Source organism: Rattus norvegicus, chromosome 9, assembly GCF_021556685.1.
Source record: "Rattus norvegicus strain SHRSP/BbbUtx chromosome 9, alternate assembly SHRSP_T2T, whole genome shotgun sequence".
Taxonomy (NCBI): Eukaryota; Metazoa; Chordata; class Mammalia; order Rodentia; family Muridae; genus Rattus; species Rattus norvegicus.
Window position 1 is genome coordinate 86,515,123 of NC_141542.1, and position 18,237 is coordinate 86,533,359.

General features: G+C 41.2%; 1 protein-coding gene and 1 non-coding gene across 3 annotated transcripts in view; one reads left to right on the forward strand and one right to left on the reverse strand.

Moving 5' to 3' along the window:
• The first annotated feature begins 3,350 nt into the window (after window positions 1-3,350).
• The window catches only part of Spag16 (sperm associated antigen 16), a 906,763-nt gene continuing 891,876 nt past the window's right edge, over window positions 3,351-18,237 (forward strand). Inside the window, exon 1 of one of the 2 annotated variants that reach the window (XM_087567315.1) lies at window positions 3,351-3,620. In XM_087567315.1, coding sequence (XP_087423441.1) covers window positions 3,497-3,620 — 124 coding nt within the window. In that variant the 5' untranslated portion in view covers window positions 3,351-3,496. 2 annotated transcript variants of the gene reach the window in all.
• LOC120094917 (small nucleolar RNA SNORA17) lies at window positions 16,040-16,167 on the reverse strand. The gene has a single exon (XR_015630041.1). It is a non-coding gene; the product is annotated as a small nucleolar RNA SNORA17 (small nucleolar RNA).

An 18,237-nucleotide genomic window follows, 5' to 3' on the forward strand; every position in this document is an offset into this window, starting at 1 on the left:
TTAGAGGTTTTTTGTTTGTTTGTTTTGCTCTTTTTTTTCTTTTTCTGTAGCCAAAAAGAAATGAGATGTTCTTTTGGGTTAAGCCTGTGTCACATGTTTCTCACCACAGAGAACAGGGTAACATGGTGAAGGAATGTGGAAAGAATGAATTTTCAAATGGATGCTATTGCAAAAAGAAAAAAAAATGAAGTATATGGCCAAAAAATGGTAGTTTTTTTTCAGTACATTTGCTACTATTTCTATGGATTCAGAAATCCTAAAGCTGACTACCACTTACTGAAAAGTTTTGAAAGAAAAGAAAAAAAAAGCTACATGTATAAAAATATGCAACAATAAATGGCTTGGTCTGTATTGGTAGCAAATGAATGCTGGTATCTCTGAAAATTGAATTGTACTTTGCAACATATTTGCATGGGAGCATTTTCTGCTTTGAAACTATACACGTGCAACGTGTATTCATTGTCAGATTGCTTTCTGGTATTGCTTTTAAAATGATTTCACTTCTGCATAAATGGCACATTTAGCCGGGGAAGAGATTACATTTGTTGTCCTTTGTAATTGTTGCTTCATTTTGCCTGTCTCCGCTGTTTTCCTTGTTTACCTCTTTCAGGAGCACAGTCAAAGCAAAAAGCAGTTTCCTGCTCATTCATCAAAATGCTCAGGCACTCAGCTCCCCCCCCCCCCATCAACCACCACTTTAAGGAAACATGTAAAAAATATATTAAAAAAATTATAGGATAAAAATATACCATAACTCACACCATTATTGTGTTCTCTCTCTCTCTCTCTCTCTCTCTCTCTCTCTCTCTCTCTCCCCCCGCCTCCTAGTTTTTAAATATTGCGTTTATTTACCATGTGGGTGTGTTCCAGGCTTTATGAATATGTAGAGGTCAGAAGACAACTTGAGGATCAGCTCTCTCCTTCTGCTATGTGGGCATCCTGTTAGAAAGGTTTACCCACCCCCTGTGAATTAAAGCAGCCTTTGCAGAGGAGCAAGGCAGCTTTCAAATGCATTCTGTGCCAAGACATAGCACTTCTAAGAGAGCAGCAGTCAGCACAAACTTCAACTGAAGTCGGCAAGCATTATCTTTGTCATGTTAAGATATTTTTAAATTAAATTGTTCTTTAAAACATTTTTATCCACTGTAGCTATCAAACGGCTTACACAGTTAAATGCCCAATTTCTTTTCATTTGGATTTTTCAAAGCTTTAATGATCAGGCCTATATAGGACATACTTTCAGTGTAATTGGGTGACACATCTTGGGTGACTTTAAAATTTGAAATCTATTACATGGAGGTAAATAGATTAGCAACTCAGTTATTACCTCGGTCATTTGGAAACTTGCAATAACGGACTCATATTTTTGGTGTGTCTCTGTGTGTAAAATATCTCTTTTCTCACCTTTTGATGAGGATGTATAGCTTCTTCACCACACACAGTTAATACTGACTGAACTTCATACTTCAGGACTCTGTTAAACCATTTCTTATGTTCAAGCGCTGGCCACATCTAAAAGAATACGTCTAAAAGAATTATGCCTTACTAATATCAATTTCTATATATTAAATTTGGGCTTGTCACACACAATATTTTAAGCACATTTTAATCTGCATTTCTTACTGGAAATACCTGGTATATAGAAATGATGGTATGAATCTTTATATATTTTACTTTTCATTTTTCCATTACTTTTTATATCTAGTCAGTCAGCTCTTATATGTCGTTGTTATAAGAGAACAGGAAGCAGAAGTCCAAAGAACCTAATTATTACTAAGGAAGAGCTTAAAACTGTCTGTAAAAGAGGAGACATTGCATTCAAAGACAGCAGACTTTGTAGCAGACAAAGTAAACCTTAGAGTTCCAAGGGACAGTCCTCCAAGGGTCTCACATTTCTGCTTCTCCTTCTAGGCGCCAGCAGTGCATGGCCCTGGCCACTCCTCACTTGGGCCACTTTTCAGGTTCAGTTTACAGCTAACTACCTAGATGTAAGTCAGTGGATTCCCCATTTTCAGAATTCCTCTTCTGGATTTTTGCTTCTTGGCATTTAATAAGCACTCAAAATGTTTAATGTGAGCAAAAGACAGCGACTCTTGAACTGTTCAGATATCATTGTGACCTTTATTCTAAAACTCAAAACCAAGTTTAATAGAAACAGCTCGTATTTCTTAGTGCTGTCCGCTCCGGGTTCCTAATGCCCCGGCGATTTATAGCTAACAACAACGCTTTGAGGCAGGTGACATTATCCTCGGTTTACAAATGTGGAGACAGGCTGTGTAGACAGGGTTAGCGGTAGCGATGTGGCTGTAGATAGGAAGTAATAGAAACGAATTTCTACACTTAGGTTCTTATTCACACCCCGCCCCCCGCCCCAGGACGTTACCAGTTTTTTTTTTAATTAAATAAATCAGAGCTTTTATATAGTTATCAACAAGAGTTCATCAAGGAATGTATAATAAAAACAGAATCTGAAAGATGGTCTTAGTGATGCCTATATACATACACTATATAAACCAGAAATTCCTATCACAGCAATTAGACACATGACTGGAAAAATTAGTCAATTCTGACCCCCCCTTCTTGTCCCCCTCTCTGTTCCTTCTTCTCTTTCCCCCTTTCATCTCCTCCCTCCCCTTCCTCCCTGCCCCCTTCTCTCAGAGGAAGCTCATTAGCTCTTATTCCCTATTCCAAGTATCACCTATTAAACTTTATGTTAGGGTCATAGGTAGCTCATAATTTTTTTATGGATGTGAGATTACCTCAGCAAAAATCAATGGTATAATTCAATATGACTGGGACTATTCCAAGTCCGTGTGTATGAAGCCATGGTCAAAACAGATGTCACATAAACGAACTAAAGGATTGCTAGAAAGGGTGTGATAAGGATGAGCACCGTCGTTGTTCATTGCTAAGGGTCTAAGGAGCATCTGGCAGCTTCTCAATAATGGTTCCTAGAACTTTCCCCACTTCCTCTAGAAATACAGAGACAAGTACCCCCTCTCCCTTCTTAAGTCTGTCTTCCCCAGGAAACATTTGGGGTTCTCTACACATCTGAAAATTGAGGACCAGCATTTGGCATGTGGTAAACAAGAGAAAAGGAAACCAATAAAGAAAAAAGAAGTCGCAACGAATGGCATTAAAGCAAAAATAAAACAAAAAGATCAAAACACCAAAAAACAAAACAAAACACCCCAAACCAACCAACCAAAAACCCAAACAAACAAAAGGAAAACCAAAACACCCAAACAAGTAGCTTGTGTAAATGTAATTTGAGCCCCTGGTTCCTGTTTTCTAGTCTGCTCTTCAAGCTTCCTAGGGCGCCTGGGGTTCCTAGGGCGCCTGGGGTAACTAGGCAACGCGTTGCTATAGTAACTGCGGACGCGCAGAGGGCTTGACCCTGGTCCTCAGGTGCCGAGCTAGCCCCGGGTAGGGGTCCCGGGATCTCGCGAGAGTTGCGACGCCAGTCGGAGGGGCACAGAGAGGCGCGGTTGCAGGCATGGCTGCTCCTTCTGGGGTCCCGCCGATGCGGGTGTTGGAAGAGCTGGGCATTAACTTGTCACCCACGGGCGAGGTGACAGAGACAGAGGCAGTGGCCGCCGAGGGCGCCTACTACCTGGAGCGTATCCTTCTGGTGGCCCCCCGGGCGGGCCGGTGACTGACGGGGCCGGCGTAGGAGCTTCCTGTCGGGGCGCCTGTGGACCCCATCTGATGGAGTGTCAGTGGGACCTCCAGGTGGGGTCCTTGCCAGCCCAGCCCTGTCCCAGCAGTCCGCTGAAGCCATTTTAGGAGGGGAAGCCTTCCAGGGCCATGTAATTTACACACACACACACACACACACACACACACACACACACACACACACACACACACACACACACACACACACACACCCACACACACCCCCTCAGCATACCTTCATATTAACTTCCATCAGATGTTGACATATTAAGGGGAAACTGTACGTATCTGGGCCTTAGAGAATGGATGCCCAGACTGCACCTATGGTCTTCTACCAGGTCCAATTGTCGTAAATAATGGTAATTTCTCTCCACAGCGATGCCTACCTTTCTCTGTAGTTTTGGTTTTGGTTATTTAGTGGTGGCACTGATAATACCCTGCTGCCCGCACACTGGACTAGTAAATATTAGGGGAGTGAACTGGCAAATGCAACAGATCATGATGAGCAGTTATGAATGAAGGTGCCAGAAAAAATGAATGTGTATAATTAGGTTCACTATTTTTTTTTTTTTTTTGGTAAGGCTTTTAGCCTTCCCTTCTCTAGGTAGGTAAATTAATTATTCTGGATTAATGTTCAGCGTTTGTAAATTAGAGTCACATAATTTTTTTCTTCCAGTAGATATGAAAGATGGCTATCTATAAAGATGTCCAAGACACTAAAAATTTCCCATTATTACTGTTATTATTACTATTAAACAGTGATCCATTTGGGGAAGTTTAGTAGGCTCAGTTAAGCAGAAAATACGTCGTATTTTATTGGATAAAAATGATTTTTACAGGAGTTAAGTCTTGAAATCAATTTGAAAAAAAAAGTGGTTTGCCTTAGTGTCATAAATGAGTCTGTATAATCTGTTTCAGAATGTTCCCTTTAAAGTTAAAAAAATAGTTCATATTATTATGTCTAATTTCATCTGCACCTAGTATAAAGGTTTCTAGTGTCCTTCCTACTGAATTCCAACAAAACATTTATAATTTTTTTTCATGAAAATGATTTTTCTAGACCAAATGTAGTTATTAACATGAGATTAACTGAAATTTTGAAGATGTATTTTTAAAATAAACCTAAAATTCTAATACAATAAAACTTCAAACAAAATCAGATTTATGGAAATTTCCACAACACTGAATTAAAACAGTAACATATTTCAGTTTACACACCCATATTTAAAAATTTAACATCTTTTCATGAGGTCTATTTTAATCATGTTATTCCCTTTCCCCCAACGTCTCCCAGATCCTGCCCTCTCCCTCCCCATCCAATTCTATGGTCCCCCCAAACAGAAACGATAACAAGAAAAAAAAAGAAGAACCTACTAGGAAGGAAAACACAGCACCCCACAAATAGTAAACCCCACAAATGAAGTAACTGTAGTGACTGGTATTGGCAAAAGATACCCCAAGTCCGAGTTCTTAGCGCAAAGGAGATTTATTTGACCCAGTAGGATAAAGGACAGGGAATAAAGGACAAAGACAGGCAATAGAGGACAAGAGAAGGGGAGAAGGGGTATTCATCTCCAGACAGGTGCAGGGGCAGGAGGGATAGAGAAAGGAGTGCCTCCTGATAGAGAGGAGACAGATGAGGCTCCCTGGCAGATGGCAGTTTAGAGAGGTTCAAGGGGAAACCGTGTGTCAGGATGAGGTGTTTAGTTTTGATTTGGCTTGTGTAGGTGAGTCAAAGGGGCGTTTCATTGATGGACCTCAGTGCTTTGGTGTATCTTGGTAATCAGTCTTAGGAGGAGAAAGGGGCCAAATAAAGGGATCCACCTTGCTGGCCAGCTTCAGAAATGAAAACTAATGGTGTGTATCAAGGGCATGGAGAAGGGCAAGGCCTGCCCAAGTCTTGTAGGCCATGCCCCACCTTGCTAGAGTTCTTCCAAAAGACATTGGCAAAAGACCAATAAGACAGAAATGCTAAATAGCAATAAAACGAAATGAAACAAAATGTCCACAAACATTGAGTTGATATTGTGTTTTTCAGCTACTCAGGGGCATTAGACCTGATCTGGGATGTAGAATGTGGTGTCACCCAGTGACACAACTGGAGAAGACTAACTGTCCTTTCACCAAGTGGTATCAGTGTAGTTATCTTCTTAGGGTTGGGACCCTCTGCCTACTTCCCCTCCCCGTGCTGGAACCTCATCCTCGGCTGGCCTGAACCTGTATAGTCTTCTGTGTTTGGGAGTCTCTATGACAAAATGTTTTAAATCACAGTTGCAAATGTAAGCAAATCTAAGCTTCAAGATTTTATTATCAAGTTCATTAATTATCTAGTGTCTACGCTTTTCTTCCATCTCTTCATGGTTGGCTGATTACTATTTCATGTTTCAACTAAAGGATAGTCAGGGGAGAGCAAAGTCAAACATTTAACCAGTTGATTTTGCTATATTCAGAGTTCAGGGAAGAGATTTAGTCATGGGAGAGGCTTTAACTCTTAGTCAAAATGAAGTTTCGGGATTAATTTCTAATGTCAATTATCCTTGTGTCCCTGGGCTCTCTTCTGTGCATAATTAGGAATTGACAGTACAATATTATTTGACATTGTTTTGTAAGGCAATTATGATGGTTGTGGAAGTGAGACTTTCTAGGGTTTAAAGTTTGTGGCCCTCAGGCTACTTCAGTGCCTAATAAGAATTATAGTATGCATAAGTGAATCAGAACTCCAGTGTCCTTTATCCTGCTTATATATGTAGTCACCTCTAATTGAGTGCACTTGCCTGAGATTTCCCTTCTGGTATACTCCTGGTACTAGATAATGACCTGCCAGTGTTGAAAAAGGCCTCTGGGAAAGGTTCACTTGAATTCTCTAGGAAATCATCTCCTACCCTTCTTAAACATTCAGACAACAGGGAGCACGTATAGACTAACGTTGCTCAAGCCAGACACAAAAGCTGGACTCATAATGGACTCATAGTTTCTGTTGTACAGACTAATTTTATGTCAACTTGACAGAAGCTAAAGTCATCTGAGAGGAGGAAACCTCAACTAAGAAAATGCTTCCACAAGATTAGGTTGTAGGCAAGACTGTAGGGTCCTTTGTTTCTTGGATGGTGATTGATGGAAGACGGTCCACCCCATTGTGGGTGGTGCCATCTCTGGACTGGTAGTCCTGGGTCCTATAACAAAGCAGGTGAGCAAGCCAGAGGGAGCAAGCCAGTAAGTAGCATCCTTCAAGGCATCTGTATCATCAGCTCCTGCCTCCTGGTTCCGGCCCTGTGTGACCTCCTGTGTCTACTTCCTTTGATGCTGAACAGTGTGGAAGTAAAAGGCAAATAAACCCTTTCTCCCCGAACGTGCTTTTGCTCGTAGTGTTTCCTCGCAGCAATAGAAACCCTAAGACAGTCGTCAGCTTGGAATTTATGGAAAGAGGAACCTCAGTTGCAGAACTGTCTAGATCGGTCATCCTGTGGCCATGTCTCCACATTTCCTGCCTTCCTTCCTGCCTTCCTTCCTGCCTTCCTTCCTTCCTGCCTGCCTTCCTTCCTGCCCTTCCTTCCTTCCTTCCTGCCTTCCTGCCTTCCTGCCTTCCTTCCTTCCTCCTTTTTCTTCCTTCCTTCCTTCCTTCCTTCCTTCCTTCCTTCCCTTCCCTTCCCTCCCCTTCCTCCCCTTTTCTCCCCCTCTCTTCCTATCTATCTTGTTTTCTTTTGAAACAGGGTTTCTCTGAATGCATCTGGCTGTTCCGGAATTCACCAGGCTGGTCTCAAACTTACTGAGATCTGCCTGACACTGCCTCCTGAGAGCTGACAAAGGCATTTCTCATTTGCTAATTAATGCAGGCAGGCCCAGACCACTATGGTTCCTGCCAGCTCTAGGCCTGTGTGGCTAGGCTGTACAAGAAAGGTGGCTAAGCAAACCAGAAAACCAAGTTCATCAGCAGTCTTCCTCCTTGGTTTCTGCTTCATGCCACTTTGTTTCTTTTCTGCCTTCAAATAAAACCTTTCCTCCACTAATCGTGGGGTCAGTTCTTCATCACAGTAACAGAAGCAAATTGGGATGATTGGAAAACGCTTCTGTTAAAATGGCCCTCAGAGGTTTTGTTACAGCTTAGTGAAGGTGTTCAGGAGAAAGATCTCATGGCTGCAACAGTCCTTCTTCGTACCTGCTGGTTGTTATCAGGGACTCTTGTTTCTCTTGTGAAGGGCTTCATGATGTAATTGCTTCTGTTTTAAACTTTCACAAGGTAAGCTGTCAGCAGGCATGACTTGGCTCTTTACTGTCACCACAGCATTTAGAGATCAAGTCAAGCGATGTATGAATTCCAGGTAGAATTTCTTGTTAGAAAAATACTTTCGGGGCTGGGGATTTAGCTCAGTGGTAGAGCGCTTACCTAGGAAGCGCAAGGCCCTGGGTTCGGTCCCCAGCTCCGAAAAAAAGAACCAAAAAAAAAAAAAAAAGAAAAATACTTTCACTATTATAAGCTATCTGGGGACAAATAGTTGTCTATCGAACTTGTAGAAAGTCTGGTGGTGGTCATTAGTGATACTTTTAAAAGTCATAGTTTGAAGATGTTTCAGTTGTACTAGTGACTAAGGACTGCCTAGTAAGGTGTTGCTGTCCAGGAGTTCTGAATTTCAATTGTTAGATGCAGTCTGGCATGCATTTGTATTAAAGCAGCTAAAGGTTAATTGATGTTCCTGTTAGGTGTCAAAACCAAAACCTTTTCCAAAAAAGGAATTTCAAAATGAAGTACACACTTTAAAAAAGGGAAGCATTGTCTACAGCCATACCACCCTGAACGTGCCCAATCTCGTCTGATCTCGGAAAAAGGGAAGCATTGTCTTTTTCTCTGTCTCCACTCTCCAACTGTTGTCTAACACTATTTTGTCTTTCTGTGTATTCCCCCAGAAAGAATTTAGCATCGTAGGCTGTGTAGATGAGTTTGCTGCCTGCTTTATGGTCCCCACTGTCCCAGGAGCAGTCTCTCATGGCTGAGTGCAGTTAAAGTTAGGCTTTGCAGCATATTCAACTCTGGGTGCAGACCCAGTGTTAACAGCTATATGAGTAAGGATTGCAGAGCCACACTGGAAAAAGGCTGAAGCATTAGACTGGTATCCCATCTGACATAGCTGCTGTCTATGCAGTGCCTCACAGCAGGAGTAAGTTTCACTGATAACGTTTACTTTAAAAATTCTATCTTCATTGACTTTATTATTGTTTATTTTTTCATTTTGTTATTAAAAAACAAATGTCAATTAACTGAAAAGAAGTAGCTAATATAATGGACTTACAGGCATCTTTCCTTCCCTTCCTTTATTCCTTTGTTTTTTTCTTTAAAAAATTCTCTAGATACATGTTTACAAGTTTATAAAATGATACATTCTGAAATTTTATAATACCATAGACTATATTTGTGAAATACTTAGTAATTACTAATTAGTATGTCTCCAATTATCATCAGAAAAATTGTGTTTACATACTAGAATTTATCCTATATATATTCAAATAAAAAGATTTGGTAACTTTAATGTAGATTCTAGACCAACAGCCATGACACTAAACCCACTATGTATTAATGTCACTAGCTGTTTAGAGAGGAACACTGTAATGTACTGTGTCCTGTTGTCTATGTTAACTATAATGAATCACGAGGTTAGCTATAAATGGTGAGTTTAATGCAGTATATCTGGGTGAGCACTGAACTTCTTAGTGGCTAACAAGCTCCCAAGATGCTGCAGGTCTGGAGACTGTAATTGGAGTAGCGAACTTTGAGACAAATATCCTGACTTCTAGCCATTATATTTTCAGATACTGTTGGGCATGCTGGTACATGCCCACAATCCCGCCCTCAGAGTTCCGAGTAAAGGAGCAGCGGCGGCAGCTCCAGGGTAGCCATGCCAGGCTCTGTTTCCAAATCACCACCACTAAGACAGTGTCTGCTAGAGGAGTGGTGTGTAGAGCTCCTGCTGTTGTGTTTTCTGGCTTACCAATCAGAAAGATCCACTACTACCACCCAGCATGGACCTGTCCACTTTACATGTTAACTTACGGCTCCTTCAGCTCTGAGAAGACGTCCAAGCTTTCTAGCACCAGAGCAGCCAGGGGCTTTCTGTTATTGCCAAGTGTGGTGACTTGGCAGTAGCTTCTGTACCTATCCTGTGCTGATAGTTCAGAGGACTCACGAAGACTTGTTAGTAAATACTGCCACAAGTAAGACAGTGAGAAAGTGACAACAGGCATGCACTTCGTTTGTCACCACTTATGTATATGTCTCAGTAAACTTTATTTAGGCTGGTATTCCTAAGGCAGGGAAGATGGCAATGACATTTGCTACTTATAGTACCCTTTCTGTTTGGGAAATAAAATGTTAATGAGGGAGGATCCCCGACTAGATTTTCTTTTTAATTGCTTCTGTGAACATTGGCTCTGAGAAGATGGCAAAGATTACAAGGTGATTTCTGTCTACGGAAGCCCTGGGAAGTTATAGAAAGCATAATTCGTGATGTTTGTTCTCGCTAAAGATGCTGCTGCCTGTGATCACTGCCTACAAGTGTGTCAGTGGAAGAGTATTTCATGGAAGGAGTTTGTTTACTGCTTTAAGCTGCAAATTGTTCATCGATTTCTGCCTGTGGCCCATTTGCAGAAGAACATGCTTGTGACCCATTAGGGCTGTCATCTCTGCTGTTGGTCCAGCTAAAGTGTCTCTGTGAAGCATCTGGTCTTGAAGTTGTGTCTTCTGAGGTACTATAATCGTGTCTGTGTTTCCTGACACTGTCAGAGCACGCATTGTAAACAGTGGCCTGTCTTTTACTGGAATTCACAAAATCAGGAACTAGGGCAAATTTTGCTTGTTTAGATAAAAGCATTTGCTCCCTCAATGACTAAGTACCAGGGAGTGTTTTGTCTGTAAAACCCTGAAGTCTCTAAGAAACTTGTGAATACATGGCAGAGTGGGAGCTGTGGTATCCATACCATAAGGTATCTGGCCTGGAAGTGGGAGGTGCTCTGGATGTAGACAGGAAGGCATGTCCATATAAGAGGCCACAGGAGGGCAGGAAATGAGACTTGGATCTGGAGTTCAACATTGCTACTCTTTTATTCTTTGAAGGAGAAGGCATTTACTGGGCGTAGACTTTTGCACTGCTCAGAGCCAGCTGGGCATCATTAGAACAGTCCAAATGCTCACCTATTTTCTCCCAGTGGAAAACAGCTCTGCATGCAAATCATGGAGAGCCTAATTGCCTGGGCGTTCCCTACCCAGGATCTCCTGTGAGATTAGGAAACAGGAGAGAAAGTTGCTCAGTAAAAGTGGAAGCAAAGTGTGTTTTTCCTTTCAGATGGTTGTCCATGACTTGCCCCTTCCCACCCTTGCTAGATTGCTCTCCAGAGGAATGCTTTACAAATTTTTCACAAGTGCTGCTCCGTCAGATTCTGTTCCAAGTGTCGGGGCTCAGTATCCAAATGTAGTGCATTCCCTTAGGAGGCCCTCCCTCTGAGGCTCTGGAAACAGCACTTCCGTGTGCTGGGCAGTTCTCTGTTTTCATTGGGTGGACCATGTAGTTGGCATCTGGCTACAAACCCATCTTACCCCGCCATCACAGAGGCTAGAGTCAAGGCTGTGGCTTCTCAGACTGTAGTGCACTATTGCACTCTCTCATTCCCATTCCCCCTTCTCCTCCCAATTTACACATTCACTGAGGTCTGTATTTCCAGTGACAAGCACACTTTTATGTTTATATAGAATCACAGTATTAGCTTGTGCATCTGACCATGTGTTGCTTGTTATCCAGACATCAGATGCATACAGATATCCACACCAAGATACAGCTGCTTTGTCAAGATTACTGTCCCAGTGCATGTGAGATGAGCTGCTCTGGGAAGCCTCTCTGTACAGATCACGTTGTGGATGCTGAACGATATCAGTCAAAGAGTGTATCAGCCCCTCTTTCTGATGCTTTGCTCTGATTTCATCTTTCTTCTTATTAATCTTTTGACCTTGGTTAAATTAATGATCAGCTCTCTAGCCTCTAGCTGTTTTATACTTCTCTCTCCATTGTGGTCCTCAAATTGAGCTATTTAAATGATTTTATTTAACTGCTGGTAAGGTGTGCCCGAGAGTTGGAAAACAAATATCTGAGTTCATTACTGAGGATATTGAAACAAAATATTTGTATTTATATTATCTAGTAATATTAATAAACCCCATATACTTACTGGCCAGTGTAGAAACAGTAATGGCAGAATTTTTAGAATTGAACTCAAGAAACTTTGTCTCTGTTATTTATAGTCACACAAGCCCTAGGAAATCTTTTAATTTGATTTCTTAATTTTCATCTTAGAGATGACTGGGACATTGAATCTCATAGGGTCATTTTGAAAGTAAACATTGTTATACTCCATTGGAAACACTTCAGTGGATTATAAAGTGTTAGTTTTCTTATAATCTGTTTTTTTTATTGTGGGGAAGCAATAGGTTCTTCATGATTAAAAATTATCATCTATGATACTTGCTGGATAGGCAGATAGGAGTTCCAAGTGTTATCTGACATTGCCAGTGTTCTGTGGACAAATCACATTTTCTCTATGTCACCATTTTAACAGCTCCCCTGTGGCATTAGCCCTCATAGGGGAAGTGTGTGCTTATTTGTAGTTTTAAAGTATGTGCAGAGGATTTCGTAATATTTACTTTGTTTAGGAATTTGTTATGTAAGTGTGGGAATAATGACATTATTTTCTGGAGACTGACAAGACATGCTATTGAAGTCACCTTGGGGTAGCCACTTTTCAGAAAAGACTAATGTCCTTTAGCTGAGCAAAGGGAATTTAATTTAAGTAAATAAAATATAGCAGAAAATGCAAATCTAGGACCCGAGGGAAATTTACAATGGGTTCTGTTTGTCCTTTCATCTAAACAATGAGGAAAGTTTCTCTATAGATGCTCTTCTTTTTCTAAGGTGAGGAAGGAATAATAATTTAAAAAATAGTTATACAGCCTTACATAATGCAAAGATTATTCTAATGATCTTCTCACATATTTTGTCTTTTGGGCCTTTTGAAAGCATATAGTATGTTAGCTGGACTATCCCTAAAATGCTAAGCATTTAATACTCCTCCTGGTATTCCTCTGGTATCCATGTTCTGTTTTGAGGTTCTGGAGATAGAACCCAGAACCTCATGTACACTCAGCAAGGTCATGGTTCTTTTGGTTTTGTTTTTGGTTGTTACTTTCTTTCTATTCATTATATACTAAATATTATCCCACACAACCTTTAATAGATTGAACTTGTGGCTTCTGAGGCTTGGCTTTTAATGCTCTTATGCCTTCTACATCATGTATTCCTAACTCTGATGTAAGCTTAGCTACTATGTCTAAAAGATGTTTGGTCAGCTTGTGAAGAAATTCACATGAAGACTGAACTAAGGTCTTAATCCAGTAGTCAGCTGTCCAATCGTCAGTCAGCTGTCCTATAAGTACATGCTTAGTTCAGATTTCCGATGACTGCCACCTCTAACCTCTAATGTGTCATCATGGTAGACCCCAAGAATCATCCAGCTAAGTAACTTATGAATTCTTGACCTTCAGTAACTGTGGCATAGCAAATGTTTACTGTTACCCTGCAAGCTTTATTGAAATATGATTGACTATAAATTGTTACATTCAAGTTGTACAATGTAAAACTTCTATACAAAATCTAGGACATTTGAGTACTTAATACATGTGATAGTTTGAATGACAGTTTTCTGTAAGAGCTGAGTTTTTCTCCCAGCCTCAAGCTCCCTAAAAACAGCGCTGTGATTCAGTGTATGTATGTATGTATGTATGTATGTATGTATGTATGTATGGATGGATGTGTGAATACACACACACACACACACACACACACACACACACACACACACTCATCTTGGCCATAAGCTTTGGCTATTATCTGACTATTATAGACTAAGTAGCCATTTACTGTGTCCTAAGCTCCGCCCATGGCTGGCTACCTCTGCTCAGCTCCCTTACTTCTGACCTCCATGTTCCTGGACCCATTCTGCTGCCTGGCTCCTTCCTTCTTCCTATCGATGTCCCACCTTCTAGTTAGTCAGCTTTAATTGACAGGTGCTGCATCTATACAGCACACAAGAGATTTTCTCTACACTTTCCCCCATGGTCTCCAGTTGATGGTGCTAAGGCAGTATGTCTTATTGAAGGAAGCATGTCATTGGAGGCGAAAGTGTTTTATCCCAGCAACAGAAAAGCAACTAATACGTGCATTGTTTCCTATAGTCACGTTTTAAAAATGGTTGCTGTAGTTAGCATAGAGGATAATTTGCTCCATTATGATATCTTACAATTTCTATCTGCACCCTGCTTCATTGTCCTCTTTGTATCTTTCTCTCTGTACTGATCTTCATCTCCCACTGATCGCCATCTGATACCGTGTACCCGGGCATTATGGACTTGACATTCATATATTGATAATGTACATTTAGATTTCTCATATGAGAGAAAGCATGTAGCATGTGTCCTTCTGAGTCTCTTGTGGTTTTAATATGATGACTTTCAGTTCTGTTTTCCTGAAAAATGATATTATTTTTAATCTTTATAGCTGAACAGAATTCCATTGGGTGTAAATAGTGTCTATCTATCTATCTGTCTGTCTGTCTGTCTGTCTGTCTGTCTATCTATCATATTTTCTTTATGGATTAATGGATATCTAAGCTACTCCCATGTTTTGGCCTTTGTGTACAGAGATGCCATACAGGCATTTCCTCAGATGCTAACTTCAGTCCTTTGGGTTTATATCCAGAAATGATAACTGGATTATGAATTAACTCTGATTTTCCTTTTTCATTGTTGTTTTTTAGCTCTTCATTTGGAGTAATAGGACTACTAAAAATTTATGCTCTTTGAAAATATCAAGTATATGAAACATTATTGTCACATGGGCCCCACGTGCTAGGCTTCCAGACTTACTAGCTTCATGATTGGAAATGTGTTCTCTGTAATCAACATTTATTTTTTCTCCACCCTTAACTACCTTCTACTTCCTTTTTCTTTTCCTTAAAAAGAAACTTTTTATTGGTTCTTAGTGAGTTTCACATCATGGCCCCCAATCCCATTCATCTTCCTTCCCCTTTTACCTGTCCTCCACCCTTGCAAACTCCTCACCAACAAAGAAAAAACAATCTCATTGTGGAAGTTATAATATGTCACAGTGTGTCCCACAGCCTACCCATTTGTTCACACATCTTTGCTTGCAAATGTTCATTGTAATAGGTCATTGGTCTGATATGAGTCCTCTGATCAGTTCTGCCATTCTCATGACTCTGGGGCTCTTTTGCCTGCCATAGTTGTCAAGGGCTGATGGAGAGGAGAAGGGCATCTCTCCCTCTCACATATTGCTCTAAGGCAGATAAATTGCTGGGCTAGCTCTCCCATGCTCACACCCTTGGGGCTGGCTCACCTGTGCTCTACCAGCTCCATTATGTTACCCAGGTGAAGGGCACCTTCAGCTTTCCCATCTGCCAATGATTTTGAGGGCAAAGGGAGAGGAGCAGATCTCTTGCCAATGCCACTGCACAGTAGACTAGAAGGCCAGCTCTTCCACAAGTGTCCCCTTCAGCCAGCTCACCCACAACTCTCACATCCAGGGTTAATCCTCACACCAACTATGCTGCCCAGGCAACAAGAAGGCCTGCTTTCCCAAGTGCTACAGTAGGCGAGGGGAAGGGCTAGCTCTCTCCCCTCATGACCCAGAGTCAGTTCACCTGCAGCTCCTGTTGTGTCAAGTACAGCATCTGGCTAAGGATTGGGTCAGCTTTCTGTCTGTTAGGCCCCCAGGGTCAACTATCCCATAAAGCCTACGTGAGAAGTGAGCAGTTCTGCACAGCTCTGATAACATATCCCCAGGCAGCAGCGCATATGCCTGGCTTTTGAGGTAACAGACCCCTGCTGCTTCAGGGCCACAGACAGAGTTGTGGCCAGCAGTGGCAGCAGAGACCAGGACCCCACCATGGTCCCAGGTAGCATCACCGAGTACTCACATCAGCATGTTCCTCACTACCCTCAAGTCCCCAGTCCTGCCTCTCATCATAGTGACCACATCTTTCTATTTTCTTTTTCCTTTCCATTTCTGCACCACTTACTTGCTCTTCTTAGTGGTGCTTGGGATCTCTGAATGTCTGAGATCATCTCAGGGTTGGTCTCAGAAATGCTATGCTTGGCTCATGTATTACGGCAACAGGAAGGGGTCATCAGGGGCATGGTCTGCCTCCAGCCCCAGGCATGCAAGGTCCAAGACTTGTGGTAATCTCAGGCTATCTTCCTGTCTGGGCTCCACAGCACGGGTGGTTGTTTCAGACTCACTTTTTTTCAGTGAACATTAGGCTATTACTCATTGAGACGTTCACAGGTCAGACTGCTGAGCATAGACATAGCCTCTCCTCTGTCTCCTTGGGATGCACACGTGACACAGTAGTCACACCTGCAGTGCCCCTAGGGGCAGAGTACTTTCTATTTCTTTAAGCTGAGCAACTTGTAGTTTCCAGCGATAACTGAGATCCAATGTGTTTCTTTGTCTCTGATTTAGTTTTGTTTGGTTTACTGTGTTCCAGTTTCAACTGCTCTGTAGTAATCAGTGTTTGCTTATTGTTCCTTTGAGCCGTGTGTGGTTGGAATTTGTGATGCATCAGTGTAGAGTAAATGCAGAGTTTGCAAACTGAGGTGCTAATGTAAGTATCAGAGTGGCCATGGAACTTGAATCACACATATATTCAGAGGACTTAAAATTGGTGGAGAAAAAAGTAACTTTGGCAGCCAGCATCTTGGTACTCCCTAAGGCATAGCTAGCAAGGCATTACAGAAAGAGAAAGAAATTCCTACTGGGAGTTGTTTTGCAGCAAAAGATAACTAGCCCAAGTAGTCATGTCTCTCCTTGGAGTATTTAATTTGGATCCAATGAAGTTATAAACAAATTTCAGGCATAGACAATCTGTGTGTGTTTGTTGCTTAGTCTTTGAACTAGTTACCTTTAAGCCTAATTACTTTCACCATATTATTGAGAGAGACACTCATACTTGACCACAGCATATTAATGGTTTGGTAAGTATCAGGTGCCTGGGGATTGGTCATAGGTGAATTAGAATTAAGGATCTCATGTGAGTGACAGGACTAGGCAGATAGTGAAGAGTGATGGGAGATTACAGAACTGAGTGTTAAGAATGTATCTAGAGGCTTAGAATCCCAGGTGAGACAAGTGGCAACCACTCCTATAGTATTTACCCCTCACGGGAATCCCTGCAGACCGTGGAGAGGCTGTGCAACTTCACAAAGCCTGAAATCCAGGGCTGATTCCCAACTTTGGTGCAGGGCCTTGAAAGTTGTATCTTTGAGTTGCGACTTGTAAAATGGAGAGACTAGCTCCAGACTCATACAGTGTGAGGAGTTAATGTCTTAGTGCATGGGAAACAGGTAGGTCCTATTCCTATTAAATGCTGTCTGTTATTGTTACAAATAACAAAACCTGTCATTTATATGTAATACATATATATCCACTTCAGAAATAAAACAGTTAATGTAACCAACAGAAAACTAAAAATGGATTAATTTCATCTTTGATTTTAATAACCATTACTGTATATTCAAATGTCTAATTCACAATATTTAAGCTTAGCATCTCAATTCAAGAGTATTAGTTCTAAAACAGTTTGCTGAGAAAACCATGCTTCTGGAGCTGTTGCCGGCATTTACTATTATCCCGGAGTGTAATGTTCACTAGTTCATTTCTTAGTAGAGTCACGCAGCGTTTACCGTTCACACGGCAGCACTTCCAGAACTCCTTGTTGCTGGGATCATTTTTAGAACAATATTTTGGGCATTTATAAAATATTGAAATGATTTCTATGTAAGCTTTATATAACATACTATAAGCAGAACTTTGCTATAAGCAGAATTTAGACACCTAGATGTATTTCAAAAGTAGAGATTTAAGTTTGATTTGTATAAACATAAATGTGTCTTTCACGTTTTCTTCAATATTGGGTGCCTACTTATAATTCACTTATAATACTTCCAGCTACGTAGTGAAGCTATGTTACATGACTATTTAGAAGCTTTTGAAAATTCGATTTTTATTTGGATAATAAGAAAGCTTGCTATTGCCTTATAGTTTCTTATTTATTGTTCTGTGAGAGCTTGCACACATACACATGTACAACGGTGTGTGTGCATGTGTGCATGCGTGTGTGTGTGTGTGTGTGTGTGTGTGTGTGTGTGTGTGTGTTCCTCTGTAAGTTCAGTCATATTCATGCCATGGTATGGAAATCAGAGGACAACCTCCAGTATCTGTCTCCACTTCCCACCTTTTAGGAGACGGTGACTATTGTTCATTGCTGCCCTTGGAGCTCGCTGACTTTTAAGTCTCTGAACAAGGGTCTTCATGCTCACATGGCCAGCACACTACCCACTGGGTACACACCCAGCCTTCTTTCCAATTCATGTTATCTTATTGATATTCTGTATTTTTAAAGTATTCTTAGAATCAAACTGGAAATTATAAGATAATATTCATTCAAGCA